We start from the raw sequence: 21365 nt of genomic DNA, 5'->3' as shown, positions 1-21365 counted from the left end.
TGTTATGTAACACTTTAAAAGGAAAAAAATGACGTGTAATTTATGGTTCATTTACTTTGCTTTGAGTTGTTGGCTTGTTGCACATAATATCGTTATAGTTAGTTTCATTTCATACATAGTTTCCTAACAATATATACTCAATACCCTAAAGTATCACTGTCACTACGATTTATTTACTCATTGATCGCGACGGACCAACCTAATCTGTACACGTCTCTTTCTGTCCTTTTTACTTGAATTTTTATAATCTTGGTATAAAAAAACTGATTAGAATATTAATCTCTGTTTATTCGTAATATTCAATGGCAATGTATGTATGTATGTATGATAGACACGAGTCAACTCTCTGACATTTAAAATACATTGTAATAATATAAACTAAAGACTCATATTTTTAAAGAACGTTTCTAAGAATTCGACTGTGCCGGCTAACAAAATTAACTAAAATTATGATAAACAAATATTCATAGCTTTCTCGTTGGACTCATAAACACATTTTACTGTTTTTCACGGCAACGAAAACAGAACAGCTACATCTCTTCTGTCAATTCTCAAAAGTCAATGCAATCAAAAAAGAGAAAATAAACATTTGATCGAATGCAAAATATGAACGTGAGATTTGTATTCGGATATGGTTATACACTTATACAAGGAGTTCGAAATTATTCCAAAGAAAACATAGTAAAGATGGAGGTTGAAATTGCGATTAGAAGAAAAAGGAAATGATCGTAAACATAAATACACGAATCAGACATGGAAGCAAGAGAGCAAGAGCCTGAGACAAGACTTGAGCGAGTTTCCAAGAGACTCACTGGTCTTCTTCATCTTCATGTTCATCGCCTTCTTGTTCTTGAACCACTTCCTCTGTTTCTTGGCCGACAAGAATTGTGCGTCCCCGTAGCTTTTGAACGTGTAGCTTCTGAGATACTTCTGTCTGTTGGATCTGTAAACATCGGGACTTATGAATCTAACGTAATCTCCTGGAGATTGAAAAGGTACGTCGTTTGCACTCTTCTCGACTCTGTTTGCGTTTTGAATATCTTTGATCATCATTTTTTGTTTATTAGTCGACGATCCTCAAGTACGTCTGACTGAGGCTTTATATGTCGTGGCCTGCTGAAAAAGTAAACTGTCCTTTTGAGTTTGAGTTTTGAAGATTGAATTAGTCACTGTGCGAATACGACTTTGTGTATGTATGTAGTTGGTACAGCGCAGGTTAATTGTTTCAATTTTTATAAATTAGGAAATGTTTGATACACGTGGAGGTGTAAATGTGGGTTTAATACTTTAATCAAGAGAGCCATACGTCAAGGTCGTCGACACACAATTGATAATGGGTATGGGCCTAGGCCCATTTTGTTTATACCCACTGAGAAACGTGCTTGCGCCGCGTGGCAGAACCAGCTGGACCACAAGTGTTTGTCTTTTTTTTTTTTTTTTTTTTTTTTTTTTTTTTTTTTTTTTTTTTTTTTTTTTTNTTTTTGTGTGTGTTTCTTTCTTCTCCATGTGCCTACGCGGTTGGTTAGTCTTTTTTTCTTCTCAATCTTTCTACAATTGGTTGGGTAAATTCTGGACAAGTCTGAAGTCTCGCAACTGAATAAAAATAAGGAAAGAGTTTTGTGCAGCAAAGAAACCCCAAAAAAAATGCCATGGCCTTCAAACCTTTTGAGCGTATTCATTCACACCACGGATTTTGGTCAGTACTAATTTCACTTGATCCTTTATATCTCTCCGCGTCGTTTGTTACGAAAGTGGAGAAATTTACATAATTCCCATTGCAAAGTTTCGAATTTTATTTCTCATAGCGAATTTCACCACAGGTCACCCTCAAATTTGGGGAATTTTACAAAACCCAGTGTGTTTTTTTATTTATAATCCCGTTATACACCGAGATAGTTACCAATTTACAAAACCCAGTGTATTTTTGTTGTTATCTTTATCACTTTGCGTTATATATTTCTTTGTTTATGATATAAAGGTTGGGAAGATCGGTGAAGAAGTTAGTTTCAGAGGATGTGGTGGTGTCTGTCCTGCTTTAAACCTTCCACTAAACATGATCCCTCTGAGGTAATTTAGTTCATTTGGCTATCTTTCTTGGTTCCTTCCTTTGATATGGAGATTGCTTAACTAGCTGAACTTGCAGGATCGTTTTGAAGCAGAAACCACTATTGTTACAGATATTTCACTGTATGAAGATGTCATCTTACGTCAGAGAAAATCAGAAGCTGATCAAATTGAATGGGCCATTCAAGATGGCTATAACCCGCAAGAAACTTCTGGTCGTCGTCGTCGTCGTCAGCGAGAGCAGGATCATCAGGTAGCGCGTGGTTTGCAGTACAAGGAAGAAACCGAGCTTGATAAATCTTTGGTTGACGAAGAAGATCAGCTGCTTTCTAAGATTGTTGAAGAGAGTTTGAAGGAGAAAGGCAAAAGAAAGCAATTTGAAGATGCTCTTGTGGAGAATGATGAACAACATGCTCTAATTCTTCAGCAGAGTCTATACATGGTGGAGCCTCCTCAAGAAAATAAAAACATTACCCCAATACCTCCGCTGAACGAAGATACGCAGGAGAGTTGCAAGGGTAAGGGCCAAATAGATCTTAACGTGAACCGTCCTCATAGGTAAGCATTTGCATTTGCCTGTTGATTTGGCGGTTTCCTTGCATGCTTTATAACAAGTCAGAAATGTCCTGACATGGTTAAGATTGTTTCACTTGTAGCATTTGTGATGGTTGCAATTCTGCGATTGAATATGGAAAAAGATCTGTTAATGCCTTGGGTGTTAATTGTCATCCTGAATGTTTTTGTTGTCTTTATTGCGACAATCCAATCCCTATGCACGAGGTTTGAAACCGTATAGTACTAATTTAGTTGCTCATTACAATTTCTGATGCAACATCTAATTCCTGAGTACTTCTTTTTAGTTTTCAAACACAAAAGGGAGGTGTCATATAACCTGCTACAAGGAGCGTCGTCACCCAAATTGCTATGTCTGCAAAAAGAAGGTAACTTATCATTGTGGTTTATGAGTTGGAAAGTTAAAAAATTAGTATCTTATAACAACAGTATACGACTTTGGATTATCTGTTGTACTTTTCCTGGCGATGATGGATGTTAATGTAACTGTATTCAGATTCCTTCATCCGTGGAAGGTATAAAGTATAATGAACATTCGTTCTGGAAGGAAAAATACTGCCCTTCTCATGAAGTTGATGGAACTCCCAAGTGTTGCAGTTGTGAGAGATTAGAGGTGGGCTTAATTTAACTTAACAAAATGAAGTTTGGCTGATGAGAATGAGATAAAGAATCAACCGCCATTTCGGAAGAAGAAAGATAACAGTAAAGCTTTCTCATGTTTTTTTTCTTCTTTCTTTGGCAGCCCTGGGGGACGAAGTATGTAATGCTTGCTGACAATCGTTGGCTATGCGTAAAATGTATGGAATGCGCGGTTATGGATACTTATGAATGCCAACCTTTGCACTTTGAAATCCGTGAGTTCTTCGAAAGCTTAAATATGAAGGTTGAGAAAGAGTTTCCTCTTCTTTTGGTGGAGAAAGAAGCGCTAAATAAAGCTGAGGCGCAAGAAAAGATTGTGAGTACATCTCCTAAACTGAAACATCTTTATCTCTCTCTATCTCTCTTTCGCTCATATGTTTTGTGAGTTTCAAAACAAGCAGGACAATCAGCATGGGGTTGTAACCAGAGGTATTTGTCTGTCTGAAGAGCAGTTCGTTGATAGTGTAAGAGCTTATATTGGGTAACACTCTACTTCAGACTAAAACTAGATTGGATTTATGACTTTAACTCTGCGTTCTGCACCACATATGCAGGTCTTAAAAAGGCCAATCATGGGGCCGAACAAGGAGCTAGTAGGCATGGTTACAGAACCACAAAGGGTTATTGGTGGATGTGAGGTCACTGCAATTCTTATCCTTTATGGACTTCCTAGGTACTATGATCTCTTTCTTAAGGCTCATCTCATACTTCTAAAAGTACTCTAGCACGTATAGACTATAAAATCATATTTCTCTTCATACACAGGTTACTAACTGGATATATCTTGGCTCATGAGATGATGCATGCTTGGCTAAGACTCAACGGTACTTAGTGGTCAAGAATCTACTTTTTATTCGCCAAGAGACATTGAGAAACCTCTCAAATTTAAGTATTTTTTATTTTGTTTTTGGGAAATGATCACAGGTTATAGGAATCTTAAGTTAGAGTTAGAAGAAGGAATATGCCAAGTGCTAGGCCATATGTGGTTGGAGTCACAGACCTACTCCACCACTTCTGCAGCTTCTTCGTCTTCGTCCCACACTCCAGCTGCTAGTTCATCAAAGAAAGGTGCTAAATCTGATTACGAGAAGAAACTGGTGGAGTTTTGCAAGGATCAGATAGAAACAGACGATTCACCTGTCTATGGTCTTGGATACAAGAAAGTTAACAAGATGGTCTCAGACTCGAGCCTCCATAAAATCCTGAAAAGTATTCCACACTGGACGAAACCAGATTCAAATCTTTGAAGCAGCCATATAGGAAACACATGTAAACAAACTTCTTTACATACCTGCATATATATACAAAAGCACCCCTACAAGCCACATCAAGTACACTTGCATCTTCTTTTTTAGTCTTTTATATTGGGGTCAAAAGTACACTTATGTTTTTTTTTTTTTTAAAGATATCTGGCCAAAAAACAGAAAAAAAGACAGATATTTTATTTATATACCCAATGATGACATTCTATATTTAGGAGTCAGGACGTTATCATAGTATGCCAAAATCATAGTACAACTATGCCAACATAGACATTGCATTTGTTTCTATTTAAATCAATATCGGAAAAAACATGATTCACATTAACATAATTGATAATTCACATTTTTCATTAGTTCTATAGCCTTTTTCATAAAATTAAATCTTCTATTTATCATGATTTATTTAATTTGTTTTTTTTTAAGTTAATTGATGGTTAAACTTAAAACGGTGGCGTTTGGGTAAGGAGGGGAAAAAAAGTCGTCTCGAAAAACTTAACAAATTACTTAAATACCACTGAACAATGTGCGAACGGCACGTGTTGCAGAAACAGCTGGTCGTTTAGATTGGACCACAAAAGCCAAAAGGTAGGTGTGTGTTTTCTTCTCTTTCTTCTTCACGCACGCCTACTTCTTTTCTTTCTTTCTTTCTTTCTTTTTTTTTTGTGTCAAAGCAACGACCAATTCAACAACAAACACACACACACAGTAGCTCTCTGGCTCTCTCAATATGGTTTGTGGAAACTTCTGGAAACTCTCTCGGAAGATGTCGCGAACTTTCCGCACGGGGAAAAGAAACGGAAACCGCTTTGGGCTGCAACGAAACCCAAAAGCCATGGCCTCTGTTGATTCGTCTCACGATAGACGGGTTTGGGTAAAGTATTGACTTTTTTAGTTTGATTTTTTTTTTCTTCTAATTATTACTTCAAATTCGGTCTCAATTTGGTAGAAACGTAAGTTTATTAAATTCGACGGCTTGAAAAAAGAATATCCTTGGTAAAAGCTTCGTCCCATCATTAAAGTTGTCATTCAGAGAACCGTGCCTGCATCAAAACAAAATTGGGAATTTTTAGAAAAAACAAAAAAAAAAAACCCCTCCATGTGAAAACTCTACTTTTATCATCATCCTTATATATAATCCCTGCATTTCACTTTCAGCTCAAGTGCCGTCGTGCTCTTGGGGACTCTTGTTCTTTCGGATATCTATCTCCTCTCAGGTTAGATCACGTTCCGGTTTTAGTCCTTTCAGGCAGTTTCTACCTATAGTAAGTAGTATGAGGCATAGTTTTCTTTTCTTCGGGATCATACTAAGCTGTGTATCAGGTTGTTGTTGTTGTATCTTTCTTGTTCTGTGTATCTAATGTCGTTGTCCTCATTCGCCGAGATGATCGCTAATATGTTTCCTAGTTATCCTCTCAAACTTTCTTAACCCTAGTTTTTTTTGTGCCTTTGCTTGATGTAATAATTGACATGTTTGGCTTGGAAAATTTAAATCTTTTTAATGTTCTCTCGATTCTTACAGGGGAAAAAGGTTGGCCAGATCGGTGAAAAAGTTGGTTGCAGAAGATGTGGTGCCTCCCCTGCTGCTTCAAACCCTCCACTTCTGAGGTTAACTTATGATATGTTTGGCTGTTTGTTTCTTGTGTCGAATATTTTGCTTAACGTTTTGTTTCAAGTCGAAATGACCTTTTTTTTTTCCCTTTCTAAACTTTACTTAAAGCTTTGGCGTCTGAAAACCTGTAGGGTCGTTTTGAAGCTGACATCCAAAGAGCTAAACAGCTTTCTTTGGCCACTCATGAAGAGGAACAGTTTGATTTGGCCATTCAGGAATCATCCCGTCTTCGTCAGCAAGAGGAGGAAGAAGAAAGAAGGCGCACCAGAGAGTTAGAAAGGGATGCGCAGGTAGCAAATGGTCTTCTATACGAGGAAAGGGAAAGACAGATTAATAATAATACTGCATTGGGAGATGAAGAGGACGAGCAGCTTCCTAAGACTGTTCTGGAGAGTTTAAAAGACATAGGCAAAAGAAAGCAATTTGAAGATGATCAAGTGGAGAATGACAAACAGCATGCTCTTATGGTTCAGGAGAGTCTGAACATGGCAGAGTATCCCACTCGAATCGCTGAAAATAAAAGTATTCCACGTAGAGCTCCGCAAGATGTAGATAAGCAGCTTACTAAGGCTGTTAAGGAGAGTTCAAAGGACAAAGGCAAAAGAAAGCAATTCGAAGATGATCAAGTGGAGAATGATAAACAGCATGCTCTGATGGTTCAGGATAGCCTAAACATGGTAGAGTCTCCTCCTCGACTTGAAGAAAATAACATCATTTCTACTAGAGGTCCTGTGGATGAAGATGTTCAGCGGGTTATTTGGGACAGTTTGAATGAGAATGGTCAAATCGAGCAACTCAAAAATAAGGTGGAAGAAGATGGAAATCTCCCAAAGCTGGAAGAAGATGTAAAGCTCCCAAAGGTGAATCGTCCTAGTAGGTAAGCTTATGCGTCCATTGCTAGTTCTCTTATCTTCTTTATCCATTGCTAGGTCATGACCTGTTTATGAGTATTTCACTTGTAGCATGTGTGGTGGTTGCGACCTTGTGATCGAACATGGAAGATCTGTGAATGTCTTGGGTGCTCTTTGGCATCCTGAATGTTTAATTTGCCATGCTTGCGACAAACCAATTGCCATCCAGGAGGTTAAAAACTATGTAGGACAATTTGAATTTAAAACTGCTTTTGAAACTGCTTGGTATCTTTAATTTACTCCCTGAGTTATTCATTTGTTTTTCTGGATGCAAAACTTAAATTCTTGACAACTCCTTAGGTTTCTAACTCAAGAGGCAATTTTCACAAATCCTGTTATGAGCGGTACTGCTATATCTGCAAAGGGAAGGTATATACAAGTACTGAGTTCTCTGTTGGTACTATCCATGGTGAGACTTCTTGAATGTAATTGTAATTGTATGTCTTTCAGGTCAGAGAGTTTGGTAAACATCCGTTCTGGAAGGAATTGTACTGCCTTGCTCATGAAACTGATGGAACTCCCAAATGTTGCAGTTGCGAAAGGTTAGAGGTGAGTTTACTGCTTTTCAAACAACACAAAACACGGCAAAGGGGACTGCTGTGAGATGAAGAATCAACTATAAGCTTACTGGTTTGTGTTCTTATGATTATTGGCTAATTTTCATTGCAGCCTATGGGAATGAACTATGTAGCACTTGGTGACAGTCGACTTCTATGCCTAGAATGTATGGATTCTTCCGTTATGGATTCTGATGAATGCCAGCCTTTACACTTTGACATGCGTGATTTCTTCGAAGGCTTAAACATGAAGATTGACAAAGTATTCCCTTTTCTTTTGGTGGAGAAACAAGCCCTGAATAAAGCTGAGAAAGAAGAGAAAATTGTGAGTTAACATTTCTCATTTGAAACTTCATATTTCTCTCTCTTTCCACTCATTTGTGTTGTAAGTCTCAAAACAAGCAGGACTATCAGTATGAGGTGGTAACCAGAGGCATTTGCCTGTCTGAAGAGCAGATTGTCGATAGTGTAAGAGTTTATATGAAATAACGCTTACTTCAGAATAAAATGTAAATTGGAGTTTATGACGACTGTAACTCATATGCAGGTCTCACAAGGGCCAACCAGGGGGCTGGACAACAAGCTAACAGGCATGGCTACAGAACCTCAAAGGGTAGTTCGTGAGTGCGAGGTCACTGCGATTCTCATCCTATATGGACTTCCTAGGTACTTTCACATCTCTCACTTGAGTACTCTCTCGGGACAATATGCTCAAATCAAAATCTATGTTCAAACGCAGGTTACTAACCGGATACATCTTGGCTCACGAGATGATGCATGCTTATCTTAGACTCAATGGTACGTAATTGGTCAAATACCAAATATTATTTAAGATACACAAAAGAACATGAGGGAGAAGTCTCAAGTTGTTTTATGCTTTTGAAACAGGACACAAGAATCTTAACAATGTTTTGGAAGAAGGAATATGCCAAGTGTTAGGCCACATGTGGTTGGAGTCTGAGAGATACGCCGCTGTTGATGCTAGTGCAGCTGCAGCTTCTTCCTCTTCTTCTTCCCGTGCTCCTCCAGCTAGTGCGTCAAAGAAAGGCGAGTGGTCTGATTTCGAGAAGAAGCTGGTGGAGTTTTGCAAACATCAGATAGAGACAGATGAATCACCAGTGTACGGTGAAGGGTTCAGGAAGGTTAACGAGATGGTGGCAGATTCCAACCTCCCGGATACCCTCAAAGAGATTCTTGGCCGGAGATAAAATGATGATCTCAGATTCTAAGTTTTGAATCAGCCACACGTCGACGACACATGATCCGTATACATAGTTACATACCATATAATAATACACATATACATATCCACACAGACTCTCACGTTTTGCAAACTTGCCATCACTTTAAATACTCCTCTCGGCTATTTCTTTGTTTCTGGTGTGTAAAACTGTGTCTTTCTTCTTCTTTTTCCGGTAAAGTTGGAACCTTTTGAGGATCTTTTCCTTGTCGGATTCAATTCTTGCGGTGGAGATCTATTCCCTTCCCGCTTATTAAAACTAAAGGAACCGTTTTTTCAAGTCTTTTTTCTTGTTAAGTTTCCGGTAAAAGTTTTTTTATACACTCAATTGTGTCTTTAGCACTTTGGGGGCAAGACTTAATTACTGTGTCGTTTCAATAAAGCACACCAGGTGTTCGATCATTTGCCCCAACCACTAGTTTGAGTCAAATAGGCTATTTGGATTCTTGTCACTGTGATTTCAGATGTTTTCTCTCATCTTCTCCAACCCTGTCGTCAAGAACTCCGTAATAATCCATCAAATTCGATTCTTTTCCCGTGACCCATTCCCTAACAAAGTCCAGCATTACCTTTACCGAGCAACCCTCATCGACTCTATCCGTCTCAGCCTCCGCTCCACAACCTCAGACACGACGCTTCCCTCTCTTCTAAACCACCGTAATCTCGATTCCTTTGTCGTCAAGAACGCTTTACGCTCATCCCCATCTGTGGCTTCTGCTTGGTCTATCTTCAAAACTCTTAGGCAAAAAAAAACTCACTTTTCGTTCGAGACTGAGACGCTTCACGCCTTCGCCACTGTTCTTGCTAAGTTTCAGCGATCTTCAGAGCTCAAATCTCTTATTGGAGTTGTCAATGCTGGTAAGTTCGGCCAAGTTCATTTCAGCTATATGAATCTCATGAACTTGTACGCGACTGCTGGTGATTTCGACTCGGTTCTGAAGACGTGGAACGAGTACAATAGATGCTCAGGAGATGAGAAGAAAGGCTGCACTGAGTCCTATAACATTGTGATGCAAGTTCACATGAGATTAGGTAAAGATTCTGAGGCCGTGCATACTTTTGATCAGATGATCAACGAAGGAGGGCTTCCGAATTCAAGAACATTCACTATTATGATTGAGCATCTTTTGAAATTAGGGAATCTTGATGCAGCCATGAATGTTTTCAAGACCTTGCCTTTGATGAGGATTACGCGGACTCTGAAGCACTATTCGGTTTTATTTGAAGCGTGTGTCCATGCGCTACGGTTTGGTGAAGTCAAGACTCTGCTTGCTGAGATGAAAGCTGATGGGAAGTTTCCAAGTAGACGTCTGCTTGAGCCTCTGAAACGAATGAGGGAGGCTGGTTTTGAACAAGAAACAGACGAGTTCTTGAGAGAAATGTTGCCAGATGAGAGAATCAAGGACATTTCTATGTATTCTATGGATAGTCCAAGCGAAGACGAAGGAGACGAACACAATGATGATGTTAATGAAACTCGAGTTAAGCTGAAGCCATGGCTAGACCCAAAGGCTTTAGCAAACTCGTTAAAGAAGTGGAGCTCTGACGCAGTCACTGCTTTGGAGGAAGCTAACTTCGTCTGGACAAATCTATTGGTCTGCAAGATGCTAAGAAACTTCAGATCACCTGAAACAGCATGGAGTTTCTTCTGCTGGGTGGCGATTCAACCCGGATATACTCACGACGCCTACACGATTGAGAGAATGATGGCTATGTTAGCACGCAATGGCCAAGTTGAACTGGTCGATAAGCTTATCTCGAAAGTGAGAATGGAAGGGATCAGATTACCATTCAGCACCATTAGGCTGATCATTGATCTCTACGGAATTTCAAAGAAACCGGACGCAGCCATCAAGGTTTTCCGCCAAGACAGAGCTCTCTGCGGTTCGATATCGGATTTTAACCTCATGCTGTTGTACTCATCCCTCTTGAGAACATTAAAAAAGTGCAAGAGAAACGCAGAAGCTTTGGAAACGCTAGAAGATATGATTTTGACAGGAGTATCTCCTGATATCCAGACGTTCTCGGGTTTAATGTATCACTTTGCACTGCAGGGAGAGATTCAAACAGTGGAGAGACTTTTCTCAATGGTGAGACAGATTGGTCTTGAACCTGATCCTTACATGTTAAAGCTTCTTGTTCAAGCGTACTGCAGATGCGAAAGATCAGTGCTTGCTTACAGAGTGTTCCAAGACATGAAAGATTCGAATATGATGCCTGACAAAGAGACGAAAGAGCTGCTTGTTAAGAGTTTGTGGAGAGAAGAGAAGCGAAAAGAGGCGGCTGCGGTTGAAGAGAGCTACGAGGAAGGGAATAATAATGACAAGAATAGTAGTAAGGTTTTGCGTTTGGCGCTGAAGGGTCATGTGTGGACCATTAGTTCAACAGACATCGCTCGAGTCCACAATCTCTATCGCGACTGCGTTGTAAAAAGTTCGAGTTAACAACGTTTCTTCTATGTTTTTGTTTTTTCTTTTAATTGGGCCCAATGATCGTTTTAAGGCCCATAGATTCTGGTCTGCTAATGAAGGGTCACAACTCACAATCACATCATTCAAACAAAGAATACGACCGTGCCGCTCTCGCTATGGGAACCACGTGAACTATCAAATCATTTTCATTTAAAATATGAGTGTGAAAGCAAATTTACACTATAGATTGATTAATCTTTGTTGAGGAACCTGCAAAAGATTTACCCAGGGATTAGGTACGAAATAAATAAAGAGAAAACAATCATCATATCTGAAAGAAAAGTATTATACTAGCATAAACGGTGAAAAAGCACATCACTAGCATATAGAAAAGAAAAAAAAAAACATAAACATTTTCTCACATATTACCCATATGGAGTAGTTTATTTGTTAAAAGGCTGAAAGGCACATAAGCCAGCTTTAATATTATTAATTGACGTTGACGATCTTAAATGAAACTGGATGAATCTAAGTGGTACCCAAACGAAAGTAAAATCTTTTTTTTTTTGTTGCTTTCTCCAACTTTTTACGATTTGATTAGCAAAAAAATAAACATTATCCTAACTATATTATAGTGAAATAGGTAAATATAAAAAAGTTTTTTAAAAAAAAACTTATGTCAAAAGAAAGTAAGTGATGCAAATATGCGAAACCAAATATAGTAAAATACAAGTAACTGACATTTAACCTGATTATATTGATTTACCACAGCCTGACAATCTGAAACTCAAAATATATTCTGATGTGCAAACTTTCCCAACATTATTAGTATAATTTCTCTTTCCTTTATATAAACTTATAAGAAAAGCAAGTCCTCCACTAGTGGTGTGTTATTGTCCCCTACCCTGAGATCTCTCTCTACCTCTCACGATTAATTCAAACATGAAACCAAAGTGGCTCTAATAAGTATTTCAGGAAATTTCTTAAACATCTCATCGAAACTGTGACGAAGTTTCCATTTAGAGTAAAACAAATTAAAGAGCTAGATTTGGTGTTTCTTTGGCCCCTGTTTCCCCTTGAATGGTAAAGAAGTGAGTTTCAGAGGATGTGGTTCTTCTCCTGCTTCAGACGTGATCCATCTAAGGTTTATTAGATTCGATTTGTGTTTGCTTTTGATTATATAAGTTTTTTTAGTTGAAAACCCTAGTCACTTTCTTGGCGATCTGAAACCTGCAGGATGATATTAAAACCGCCAAGAAAAATTCATTACATGAAGAAGAAGACCGCAGGGCACGTGAACAAATTGAGATTAAAAGGGCAAAGGAAAAAAGTTTGGAGCAAGCTGATCAGAAACCGGATGCAAAGAGAGGATTAGAAGAGTCCAAGGAGAAAGGCAAAAGCAAGCAAGTGGATGTTGATCAAGACGTTCAGAAGCTTCCACATACTACTAGTATGGAGACTTTTAAGGGTAAGGAACAAATTAACCATTCCAAAGATGATGTTCAAGAAGATGTAGTGAATCTTCCTCCTAGGTATGTATGCTTATGTCATGTGTGCTTCTCCATTTGTGTGTGTTTAGAGGGTTTTAATTTGTTTTGGCTAAATTCGAATATTGTTATTACTTTTACTTGTAGCATATGCATTGGTGGCAAATCTGAGATTAGAGATGGAATACCTGAAAACCTTCAATGCCTATGTTGCTTTCATTGCCACAAACCAATTGCTACGCACGAGGTTTAAAAACATATCAATATTACTCCGAGTTTCAAATTGATTTTTGTATAATATCATTCAATTTTACTCCTGTTTTCTAATGTATATACAACTCCTTAGGTTTTAAAGAAAGGAAAATTTCACATAGATTGCTACAAGGAGCATCGTCATCCTACCTGCTATGTCTGCAAACAAAAGGAAAATCAAATTCTCATTACTTGGCTTTTATACAGTTTGTAGTTTAGTGAACAGAATTGATCTCTTCGTACTTATGGATGTTGTATAATAACTGTTTCAGATTCCTTCAACTTCGGAAGGTAAAAGAGAGTTCCATGTCCATCCGTTCTGGAAGGAGAAATACTGTCCTTGTCATGACGATGATGGAACTGCCAAGTGTTGCAGCTATGAAAGATTAGAAAAGAGGTCCTTCTCAAAATTTTGGTTTTACGACTTTCAATATATAATCGAACCCTCTCTCTCTGGTTTGTTGACTTGCAATATAATGGTTCTTTCTTAATTTGCAGTCTTTTGGAACCAAGTATGTAATGCTTGCAGATGGTCGATGGCTGTGTCGTGAATGTATGGAATACGCGGTTATGGATACTGATGAATGCCATGATTTACATGTTGAAATCCGAGAATTCTTCGAAGGCTTGTTCTTGAAGGTTGATAAAGAGTTCCCTCTTCTTCTGGTAGAGAAACAAGCGTTGAATAAAGCTGAGGAAGAAGAGAAGAAGATTGTGAGTAGAAAAAAAAACACATAATCCCTCACTTTTGTAACTCCCCTCTTCTCTCAGCTGTCTCATGTATTATTTCAACACAAAACAGGACTATCATCGTGCAGCTGTAACCAGAGGTCTTTGCATGTCCGAGGAGCAACCTGTCACAAGTGTAAGAGACCTTATTAAACTATAATAGATTTGATAACTAAGCAATGAACTGGTTCATATAGATATATCACGTTCTAACCGGATTTTTTTTTCACTTTGGTTCACATGTACAGATAAAAAGAAGGCCAAGGATTGGACCGAACAACCAGCTAATAGAGATGGTTACAGAGACTCAAAGGGTGACTGGATGCGAGGTGACCGGGATTCTCATCTTATATGGATTTCCTAGGTTACTAACAGGATACATCTTAGCTCACGAGATGATGCATGCTTGGCTTAGACTCAACGGTACGTATATATTAACGATGATTATATTATGATCACCAAGAGACATGGAGAGACCTCATTTTTTTGTTTTTTTTTTTCGATTTTGATCACAGGTTACAAGAATCTTAAGTTAGAGCTTGAAGAAGGATTATGCCAAGCATTAGGCCTCAGGTGGTTGGAGTCTCGGACATTTGCCTCTACTGATGCTGCTGCTTCTGTAGCTTCTTCTTCTTCTTCCCCAGCTCCTCCAGCCGTTAACACGTCAAAGAAAAGTGACGAGTGGTCTGATTTTGAGAAGAAGTTCGTAGAGTTTTGCATGAATCAGATCAAAGAAGAAGATTCACCGGTCTACGGTCACGGATTCAAACAAGTTTACCAGATGATGGTTTCAAATAACTACAGCCTTAAGGGTACCCTGAAAGAGATCGTTAGCGTTTCCAAGGCTACACCAGATTCCAAGTTTTGAATTAGCCTTAATTATATCATACCAATATATAATATACAGACAACAACACTGTGCGGATCTTCGTCATCTTTAATGCCTTTGGTGCTGTTTGGCACCATCAATGTTTATGTTTTGCCTTCATATAAATATAGCCTATATATGTGGTTTCTATGATGTATGTTGTTGAATTTGTAATATATACAATTTTTATTATCATTTATATTCGTTGTCAACACTATTATTTACCGTAAATAAAATAATAAACAGTCGCATCACACACAGACGTCAACGGTCAACATCTTTGTTGTTAGGTGTATAAGATTTTAGTGCAACTTAGAAAAAAATCTTGGCGTTTTCTTTAAGTATTGAATGGTTGTAATTTTTATCTTAGTTCTTCACCTTTGAAAAATCAAACACTTTTATTATATCATATTTGTCCATACGACTAATTGAAAAGTTTCGATTTCCTGATTATTTGAAGAAAAAAAACACACTTGATCAACCCTACTAATATTGATCATTTTCAAATGAAGAAATTTAAAAATATCATAGTTTTGGATTTTCTAGTCATGTCAGTGGAAATGTGTTTGAACTTGAGAATCTTATTTCAGAAGAATTTCGTGAGGCACGATAAATTTTTTTTTTTTTTACCTGTATATTTGCTCGTTTTAAATTAGACTATTCCTTTGGTTATTGTAAAAAAAAAGAAAAAAAATTCCAATTGGAGATTTTAAATTTTTTGTCTATAGAAGTAAACGGCAACGTTTTAAAAGAGCGGGAAATGTCGATGTCACAATGGGCTTCCGCCACATGGGTGGAGCAGCTGAACCACTAGTCACACAACACACACACACACTCCCTCTCTCTCTCTCTTCTCGCTGAGAAATCTCTTTTAAACTGTTTCGAAGTGTCCGTCTAACGCCAAAGACAGAGCTTTTGGTATTCCTGATCCATCCAAAGACAGAGCTCACATGTGTATTCTTCCTTTCTCACGCTAAAGATGATAAAACGTCATCACTGAGGACTCATATCAGACTAGTGAAGAAAGTAAGTTTCAGATGAGTATGTGGTTATTCTCCCGGTCCAAACATGATCCATCCAAGGTTATTAGAATTGATTGTTTTCTGATGATGATTATCTAAGTTTAAGTTGATATAAAGAGTCTCGCTAGTCCATTTTGATCTGAAACCTGTCAGGATGATCGCAAAACCGCCAAGGAAATTTCACGGCATGGAAACGAAGATCGCAGGGCACGTGAACAGATTGAGATTGCTAAGGCAAAGCAAGAAAGTTTGAAGCAAGAGGAGGAGAAGAGCAGATTAGAAAAGTCAAAGCAAAAAGGCAAAACTAAGCAAGTGGATGATGGTGATGATCATGTGGAGGATGAGAGACAAGTTAAGCCTCCCAAAGATCATGTGGATGAGAAAGATGTGAATCCTCCTCCTAGGTAAAAATTAAACAAAAAAACTTCATTACATATGTGCTTAACTAATTTAGCAATTGTGTTGTGTATTTAGGCTTTTGCATGTGTTTTTTAATGTATTTACATTCACTTTTAGCATATGCCGTGGTTGCAACTCTGCGATTGAAGATGGAATAAAGTTCGATGCCTTTGATGTTCCTTGGCATCCTCCGTGTTTAATCCTTCATTCTCAACAATTGCCAATTGCTACGAACAAGGTTTAAAAACGTATACAACTTTAAAATTGATTGCTATACTTTTGATTAAATTCCTCCTTTGACTTAATGTTTATAATTTTGTTTTCTCATGTTAAAACTCGTAGATTCCATGCTATGTCTGTAATAAGAAGGTAAGCAAGCAATTGAGTCCTATGAAATGAAAGCAAAGTTTAAGACTTAATACGTTTATATGACTGACAGTAGTATGTATACAAGACTTGTGGATGTAATTGTAACGGTATAATTTTTTCTGTCAGATTAAAAGAGAGTTCCATGCTCATCCGTTCTGGAAGGAGATATACTGCCCTGGTCATGACGATGACGGAACTGCCAAGTGTTGCAGCTGCGAAAGATTAGAGGTATACTCTTATTGATTGGTCTATAGTCATAACGGAAAAGAAAGCCTTGGCTTGTAGTAGTATTTGACTTTGTAATGGTTCTTTTCAGTCTTATGGGACGAAGTATGTAATGCTTCCAGATGGTCGATGGCTTTGTCGAGAATGTATGGAATGCGCTGTTATGGATACTGTTGAATGTCATTACTTACATTTGGAAATCCGTGAATTTTTCGAAGGCTTAAACAGGAAGATCCACAAAGAGTTTCCTGTTTTTTTGGTAGAGAAAGAAGTGCTGAACATAGCTGAAAAAGAAGAGAAGATTGTGAGTACATTGTTTTCTAAACTGATGAAACTTGCTCATCTCTATCTCTCTCTCTTTCTTTCACTCATATGTGTTGTATGTTTACAAGCAGGACAATCATTATGGGATGGTTACCAGAGGTATTTGCCTGTCTGAAGAGCAGACGGTCAAAAGTGTAAGATATTTAATTAAGATCAAGAAGATACTTTGAGAGAACTGAAACTAAATTGGAATTTAACTCGGTTCCACATTTATATATATATATATATAACAGGTCACAAAATGGCGAAAGATGGGGCCTAACAATCAGCTAATTTCAGACATGGCATGGAAATCTCAAAAGGTTATAGGCAAGAGCGAGGTCACTGCAATTCTCATCTTATATGGACTTCCTAGGTACCCTAACTCATCATCTCCCCATCTGAATACTCTCTTCTTGCGCCGATAGAATATATCAATCAAATCCCTTTTCACTTACAGGGTCCTGACTGGATATATCTTGGCTCATGAGATGATGCATGCGTGGCTTAGACTCAACGGTATGTACTACTACTCAAAAGTGGAAATGAATTAGAGATGAGAATTGAGGAGAGGATCTCAAAGTCATTTTGTTTTGGTCACAGGTTATAAAAAGCTAAACAATGTACTCGAAGAAGGATTATGCCAAGTCTTAGGCCATCTGTGGTTGGAGCCACAGAAATACGCCACTCCAGACGTAGTAGTAGTAGCAGCAGCAGATGCATCAACAGCTTCTTCTTCTTCTTCTTCTTCCCGAAATCCTACAGCTATAACCACATCAAAGAAACGTGCGCCATCTGGATATGAGAAGAAGCTCGTGGAGTTTTTCAAGTATCAGATAGAAACAGATGAATCACCAGTCTACGGTGAAGGGTTCAAGAAAGTTAACAAGATGATGGCCTCAAATAATTACAACCTTGAGGATACCCTGAAAAAGATCGTTAGTATTTCCAAGACTGCACCATCTTCAAAGTCTTGAATCAGCCATATACAATATACCCAATTATACATACATACATACCCGTGTATATATATTATACATACAGACACACGTTTTCTTTATATGGTATATAAAGTGTAAACACTGCTTCTGCTTCTTTTCTATTGCTCTGTGTTCCTCTGTTTAACACACACACTTAAAAACGATATTGCATGTTAATTATACAAATATATTTTTCGTTGGATTTTATAATTTCTTGCTACCGACGCAATCCGTTTTTCTTTTGTGAATACTCAGAAATACGTGTTTTCCAACTGTATAGTCCATGCTTTTTAATTTTGTAACAGAAACTTGTGAACGAACATAAAGTTATTTACGTATCTCTCTCTATCCATTTTTAATAAAGTTTGCCATACACGCGGCTGGCACAATTATGTATATTTCATACATAGAAATCAACTGATCCCCCAAAAAGGAAAAAGTACTTTGGAAATAACATTCACTTTAATTGTTAGTTTAGTAATGATTAACTTATTTAGTACTGAATTAGTGTTACTAGCATGACAAGACTTTCCATTTTTTTACCCCTCTAAAACTAATTTATTCTCTACGATAATTTTAGCCGTTTATACATTTAATTAGTAGTATCCGATTTAGGAAAGAAAAGAATAACGATCAACAACGACCAGGTTTAGTAAAGTCTGGACGATGATGCATCTGCTGTAGCTTGGTGAAACGGTCGATATCAAAATCAAGCATTTTAATCAACCGTTTCTGCTTGGTCTCGAACCGGCTTTTGTAAAAACCTTCAAAGGAAGGTTCCTTTGAAGTACGGAGAAAGAAGGCGTAACCAGCCATGAAATAAGTAGAAGTTACGTAGAAGCATATGGGTTCCATCACGTCCCACGACAGTTCCCAAAACGTCAGCCTAAAAAATCCAATCGTTTGGGCCACTATCAGGCCTAATCCGGCCCATAATTCTTTTCGAACAAGATCGTCCGCTCTTTTGTCGATATCTGACTTAATCATCTCAAGTTTCTCAAACTCTTGCCTTGTCGCGGCGTCGAGAGTGGGTTCGTGTGTCGGAATCAGACCAGCCATGGCGCTTGTTAGCTGTAAAATCCAAGGAAAAAACAAAAATTAGATCAAGAATGCTAAATTTGGTTAAAGTGTGGTTAAAAAATTGTAATACATGTACAGTTTAATTAATTACCTCATCGGGTTTAAGGCAGACGAGTTTTCCCAAAACGATGACGTTTCCAGCTTGGTCAAGCATATTCGCGACCCGGTTACCTTGTTCAGGATCCGAACAGTTTTCTCCGCATACCCGGACAAACTCGGAATAGGGAACCCAATTCTTGCCAATATCTCTCAGCCTCGATTTCACCATCTCCATCTCCGCTGCTCTCATGAGCTTCTTCACGTCTTCCACGGTGACCGCCGGGAAAAAGTCCGGTGATGATTTAGCCGGGGAAGGTGGGGGGAGCATCTCGTCGAGACGAATACGGTTATTGTTGGACAAACTCAACTCCCTGAGTTTATCCATCAAGTTGCCTCCTTTCGGAACAATCTCCGGCGAGAAAAATGCCCTCTTGTGAAGAAATCTCCGGCGGATACCAGAGCCCCCGGCGTCGGGTTTGGTGGGACGCATACGGGTAAAACCCGAGATCCGGGAATAGGTTTTGGAAATGTTGAAGAGACTTTGAACTAGGGATTTCTTTGACGACATGGTCGATCTTTCTAAAAAAAGCTACGTCAGAGAAATACAAAGAAGGAATGAACGAATGAAAGAAGAAGAACGAAGTTGGTTTTGATATACGAAAAAGGAAGAGACAGAGAACACACGTTTTGTTTTATGTTTTGGTCCGAGATTAAAACAGAGCAACTTGAGCTGCCTTTTATATTAGCTGCGTTTGGTTTGTTCAGAACGAGAGAGAAGGCTCCTCTGAAACAGCATTCTTTCTTATCACGATATTTTGTTGACACGATATTTACACATAGGCGTTGCTTATCTCATCTTTATTATGATGTTAGAATTATTTTAAAACAATTGTTACGATTACAGCTAAAAGTGCTAACAAAGTTAAAAAAAAATTACAAATTTACCAGTTTCCCATTAAACGTGTGTGAATAGAACTAACCGTTATCATTAATATAATAATATATTTTATTTAGTCATATATAATAGTAATTTTATATGAATTGAACAACAAAAATATAAAATAATAAAACTGTGTTATTTATTATATCACACACTAAACATGAAATTTATTTAATGAAAATATAAATTTACGTTTTTGTTGGGTAATTGTTGGAATTAGGTTTCACCGACTCCAGCCTCATACTTCAAGCCTATTGGTTATTAGATTATGTGGACTGTTGGGCTTAATAACTGCTAGACCCAAAAGTTTGTCGGATAATTAAAGAGGAACAGATTCAGACAATTAAGAGAATCTTGGGAAATCGCGAGTTAACTAGAAATAGTATGTAGAAAATGATATAACAAAAACATAATAAAAAAATCAATACAAATCTAATTTATCGTTTTTTCGTTGTTTTTGTCGATTTCCATCTAAATCCTATCCAGATCTTTTTTAGTCAATTCATAAATTAGATTGTAGTTTCTTATTCCTGCGGTAATTCAATAATATTTGATGAAATTTATCTGATGGAAATATAAATCCACGTTTTTAGATATTCTCTTGATAAATTGAAGCGCACGATAAATTGTGGGGGAGATTACATTAGATGGTCAAGTCACGGGAAATTACATTATATCGGTCACCTAATGCTGATGACCGTACACGTGGCAAGCTAAGCTCCCGACGTCATAAACGACTTGCCACGCATTGCCGTCCGATCTTGTTAACAACACGCCAAGTCTTCCCCCAAAGCCCCAATCAATCATCTTCCCGTTCCTTTCCTTTTTAATTTTAATTTTTATTATTCCTATTTTTATTTTTATTAAGTACTACTATAGTATTATTAAACGCATCTTTTGCTAATGGTTCTCTAATAAGTATACTCTTTCGTCTACATACATTTTCAATCAGATTGTAAAACGGTTTTAGTATATAAAACTGTGTTATTTATTATTATGTGGTGTTCCATAACACGTAGATTTAGATAAGTGCAAGCATCATCTCTGTCTTTTTTTCTAAATTATGTTATTAAAAAAATAAAATTTGGTGGGATTATATAAGATAAGAGTTCGTTTTCAAATATTAAGCCATTGAGGAATATTCCAGTACTGGATTACGAAGACACGCGAGACCGATTCATCATCATCATGCAACTATGTATTGTTCGAGAATCTGAAGTCGTCACAACTTACAAAAATTCTTAGTGGAAGACAATGATCTTTGTGTTTAAATTGAGAGAGTAACAGTGTGACTGTTCTATCTACATATACATTATATTGCAGCTTAAATTTGGGAGACTGTATAAAAAAAACTAGGTTATGAGAACTTGGCTATATATTTTTGTCATTATAACTGTTTATGATAA

At 37.7% G+C, this 21365-nt stretch overlaps 7 protein-coding genes across 15 annotated transcripts; 5 read left to right on the top strand and 2 right to left on the bottom strand.

Annotated features, from left to right (window-relative positions):
• Nucleotides 599-1147, bottom strand: LOC109130587. The gene has a single exon (XM_019240287.1). The coding sequence runs from the start codon at nucleotides 1051-1053 to the stop codon at nucleotides 748-750; it is 306 nt and encodes a 101-aa protein (XP_019095832.1). The 5' UTR covers nucleotides 1054-1147; the 3' UTR covers nucleotides 599-747.
• On the top strand, nucleotides 1521-4623 carry LOC104762910 (protein DA1-related 7-like). The gene is made up of 11 exons (XM_010486317.2): nucleotides 1521-1696; nucleotides 1979-2067; nucleotides 2144-2622; nucleotides 2721-2844; nucleotides 2925-3005; nucleotides 3134-3250; nucleotides 3380-3592; nucleotides 3678-3740; nucleotides 3831-3949; nucleotides 4042-4100; nucleotides 4201-4623. Exons 2-11 carry the CDS (start codon nucleotides 2014-2016, stop codon nucleotides 4521-4523), a joined length of 1632 nt encoding a protein of 543 aa, XP_010484619.1. The 5' UTR covers nucleotides 1521-1696; nucleotides 1979-2013; the 3' UTR covers nucleotides 4524-4623.
• Nucleotides 5191-9055, top strand: LOC104762909 (protein DA1-related 6-like). Of its 6 annotated transcripts, XM_019240538.1 has the most exons (12): nucleotides 5191-5409; nucleotides 5694-5752; nucleotides 6058-6143; nucleotides 6279-7024; nucleotides 7110-7242; nucleotides 7359-7427; nucleotides 7509-7607; nucleotides 7728-7940; nucleotides 8018-8083; nucleotides 8163-8281; nucleotides 8355-8413; nucleotides 8504-9055. In XM_019240538.1, exons 3-12 carry the CDS (start codon nucleotides 6102-6104, stop codon nucleotides 8821-8823), a joined length of 1866 nt encoding a protein of 621 aa, XP_019096083.1. In that variant the 5' UTR covers nucleotides 5191-5409; nucleotides 5694-5752; nucleotides 6058-6101; the 3' UTR covers nucleotides 8824-9055. The 6 variants fall into 6 exon arrangements, with proteins under 6 accessions (XP_019096083.1, XP_010484613.1, XP_010484616.1 ...); XM_010486311.2 differs by lacking the exon at nucleotides 5694-5752; XM_010486314.2 differs by lacking the exon at nucleotides 5191-5409 and having other exon boundaries at nucleotides 5577-5752; nucleotides 7110-7230.
• On the top strand, nucleotides 9165-11441 carry LOC104762908 (pentatricopeptide repeat-containing protein At5g66631-like). The gene has a single exon (XM_010486309.2). It carries the CDS (start codon nucleotides 9320-9322, stop codon nucleotides 11297-11299), a length of 1980 nt encoding a protein of 659 aa, XP_010484611.1. The 5' UTR covers nucleotides 9165-9319; the 3' UTR covers nucleotides 11300-11441.
• Nucleotides 12139-14707, top strand: LOC104762906 (protein DA1-related 3-like). The gene is made up of 9 exons (XM_010486306.1): nucleotides 12139-12410; nucleotides 12503-12798; nucleotides 12901-13000; nucleotides 13100-13175; nucleotides 13276-13403; nucleotides 13510-13719; nucleotides 13808-13870; nucleotides 13983-14157; nucleotides 14250-14707. Exons 1-9 carry the CDS (start codon nucleotides 12372-12374, stop codon nucleotides 14600-14602), a joined length of 1440 nt encoding a protein of 479 aa, XP_010484608.1. The 5' UTR covers nucleotides 12139-12371; the 3' UTR covers nucleotides 14603-14707.
• Nucleotides 15412-18110, top strand: LOC104762907 (protein DA1-related 3-like). Of its 4 annotated transcripts, none has more exons than XM_019239825.1 (10): nucleotides 15412-15684; nucleotides 15799-16028; nucleotides 16141-16261; nucleotides 16366-16392; nucleotides 16519-16620; nucleotides 16709-16921; nucleotides 17010-17075; nucleotides 17175-17296; nucleotides 17381-17439; nucleotides 17524-18110. In XM_019239825.1, the coding sequence occupies exons 1-10, from the start codon at nucleotides 15640-15642 to the stop codon at nucleotides 17895-17897; spliced, it is 1359 nt and encodes a 452-aa protein (XP_019095370.1). In that variant the 5' UTR covers nucleotides 15412-15639; the 3' UTR covers nucleotides 17898-18110. The 4 variants fall into 4 exon arrangements, with proteins under 4 accessions (XP_019095370.1, XP_019095371.1, XP_019095369.1 ...); XM_019239824.1 differs by having other exon boundaries at nucleotides 15413-15684; nucleotides 15778-16028; XM_010486308.2 differs by having other exon boundaries at nucleotides 15414-15684; nucleotides 15778-16028; nucleotides 17013-17075.
• On the bottom strand, nucleotides 18282-19738 carry LOC104762905 (calcium uniporter protein 3, mitochondrial-like). The gene is made up of 2 exons (XM_010486305.2): nucleotides 19072-19738; nucleotides 18282-18971 (listed from the first exon to the last, which is right to left on the bottom strand). Exons 1-2 carry the CDS (start codon nucleotides 19585-19587, stop codon nucleotides 18534-18536), a joined length of 954 nt encoding a protein of 317 aa, XP_010484607.1. The 5' UTR covers nucleotides 19588-19738; the 3' UTR covers nucleotides 18282-18533.

Source organism: Camelina sativa, chromosome 18 (genome assembly GCF_000633955.1).
Source record: "Camelina sativa cultivar DH55 chromosome 18, Cs, whole genome shotgun sequence".
Classification (NCBI taxonomy): domain Eukaryota; kingdom Viridiplantae; phylum Streptophyta; class Magnoliopsida; order Brassicales; family Brassicaceae; genus Camelina; species Camelina sativa.
This window is presented reverse-complemented; position numbering and strand designations above follow the sequence as displayed.

Excerpts from the sequence above, each read along its gene's own strand:
- LOC109130587 (XM_019240287.1), bottom strand. The coding sequence starts at position 1,053 with ATGATGATCAAAGATATTCAAAACGCAAACAGAGTCGAGAAGAGTGCA.
- LOC104762910 (XM_010486317.2), top strand. The coding sequence starts at position 2,014 with ATGTGGTGGTGTCTGTCCTGCTTTAAACCTTCCACTAAACATGATCCC. Across the intron at positions 3,251-3,379 it reads GCAGTTGTGAGAGATTAGAG|CCCTGGGGGACGAAGTATGT; the intron begins GTGGGCTTAATT and ends TTTCTTTGGCAG. Across the intron at positions 3,741-3,830 it reads AAGAGCAGTTCGTTGATAGT|GTCTTAAAAAGGCCAATCAT; the intron begins GTAAGAGCTTAT and ends CCACATATGCAG.
- LOC104762909 (XM_010486311.2), top strand. The coding sequence starts at position 6,102 with ATGTGGTGCCTCCCCTGCTGCTTCAAACCCTCCACTTCTGAG. Across the intron at positions 7,243-7,358 it reads TCCAGGAGGTTAAAAACTAT|GTTTCTAACTCAAGAGGCAA; the intron begins GTAGGACAATTT and ends ACAACTCCTTAG. Across the intron at positions 7,941-8,017 it reads CTGAGAAAGAAGAGAAAATT|CAGGACTATCAGTATGAGGT; the intron begins GTGAGTTAACAT and ends TCTCAAAACAAG.
- LOC104762908 (XM_010486309.2), top strand. The coding sequence starts at position 9,320 with ATGTTTTCTCTCATCTTCTCCAACCCTGTCGTCAAGAACTCCGTAATA.
- LOC104762906 (XM_010486306.1), top strand. The coding sequence starts at position 12,372 with ATGTGGTTCTTCTCCTGCTTCAGACGTGATCCATCTAAG. Across the intron at positions 12,411-12,502 it reads TCAGACGTGATCCATCTAAG|GATGATATTAAAACCGCCAA; the intron begins GTTTATTAGATT and ends TGAAACCTGCAG. Across the intron at positions 12,799-12,900 it reads GTAGTGAATCTTCCTCCTAG|CATATGCATTGGTGGCAAAT; the intron begins GTATGTATGCTT and ends TTTTACTTGTAG.
- LOC104762907 (XM_019239824.1), top strand. The coding sequence starts at position 15,640 with ATGAGTATGTGGTTATTCTCCCGGTCCAAACATGATCCATCCAAG. Across the intron at positions 16,393-16,518 it reads GCTATGTCTGTAATAAGAAG|ATTAAAAGAGAGTTCCATGC; the intron begins GTAAGCAAGCAA and ends TTTTTCTGTCAG. Across the intron at positions 16,621-16,708 it reads GCAGCTGCGAAAGATTAGAG|TCTTATGGGACGAAGTATGT; the intron begins GTATACTCTTAT and ends GGTTCTTTTCAG.
- LOC104762905 (XM_010486305.2), bottom strand. The coding sequence starts at position 19,587 with ATGTCGTCAAAGAAATCCCTAGTTCAAAGTCTCTTCAACATTTCCAAA. Across the intron at positions 18,972-19,071 it reads TCTGCCTTAAACCCGATGAG|CTAACAAGCGCCATGGCTGG; the intron begins GTAATTAATTAA and ends TGGATTTTACAG.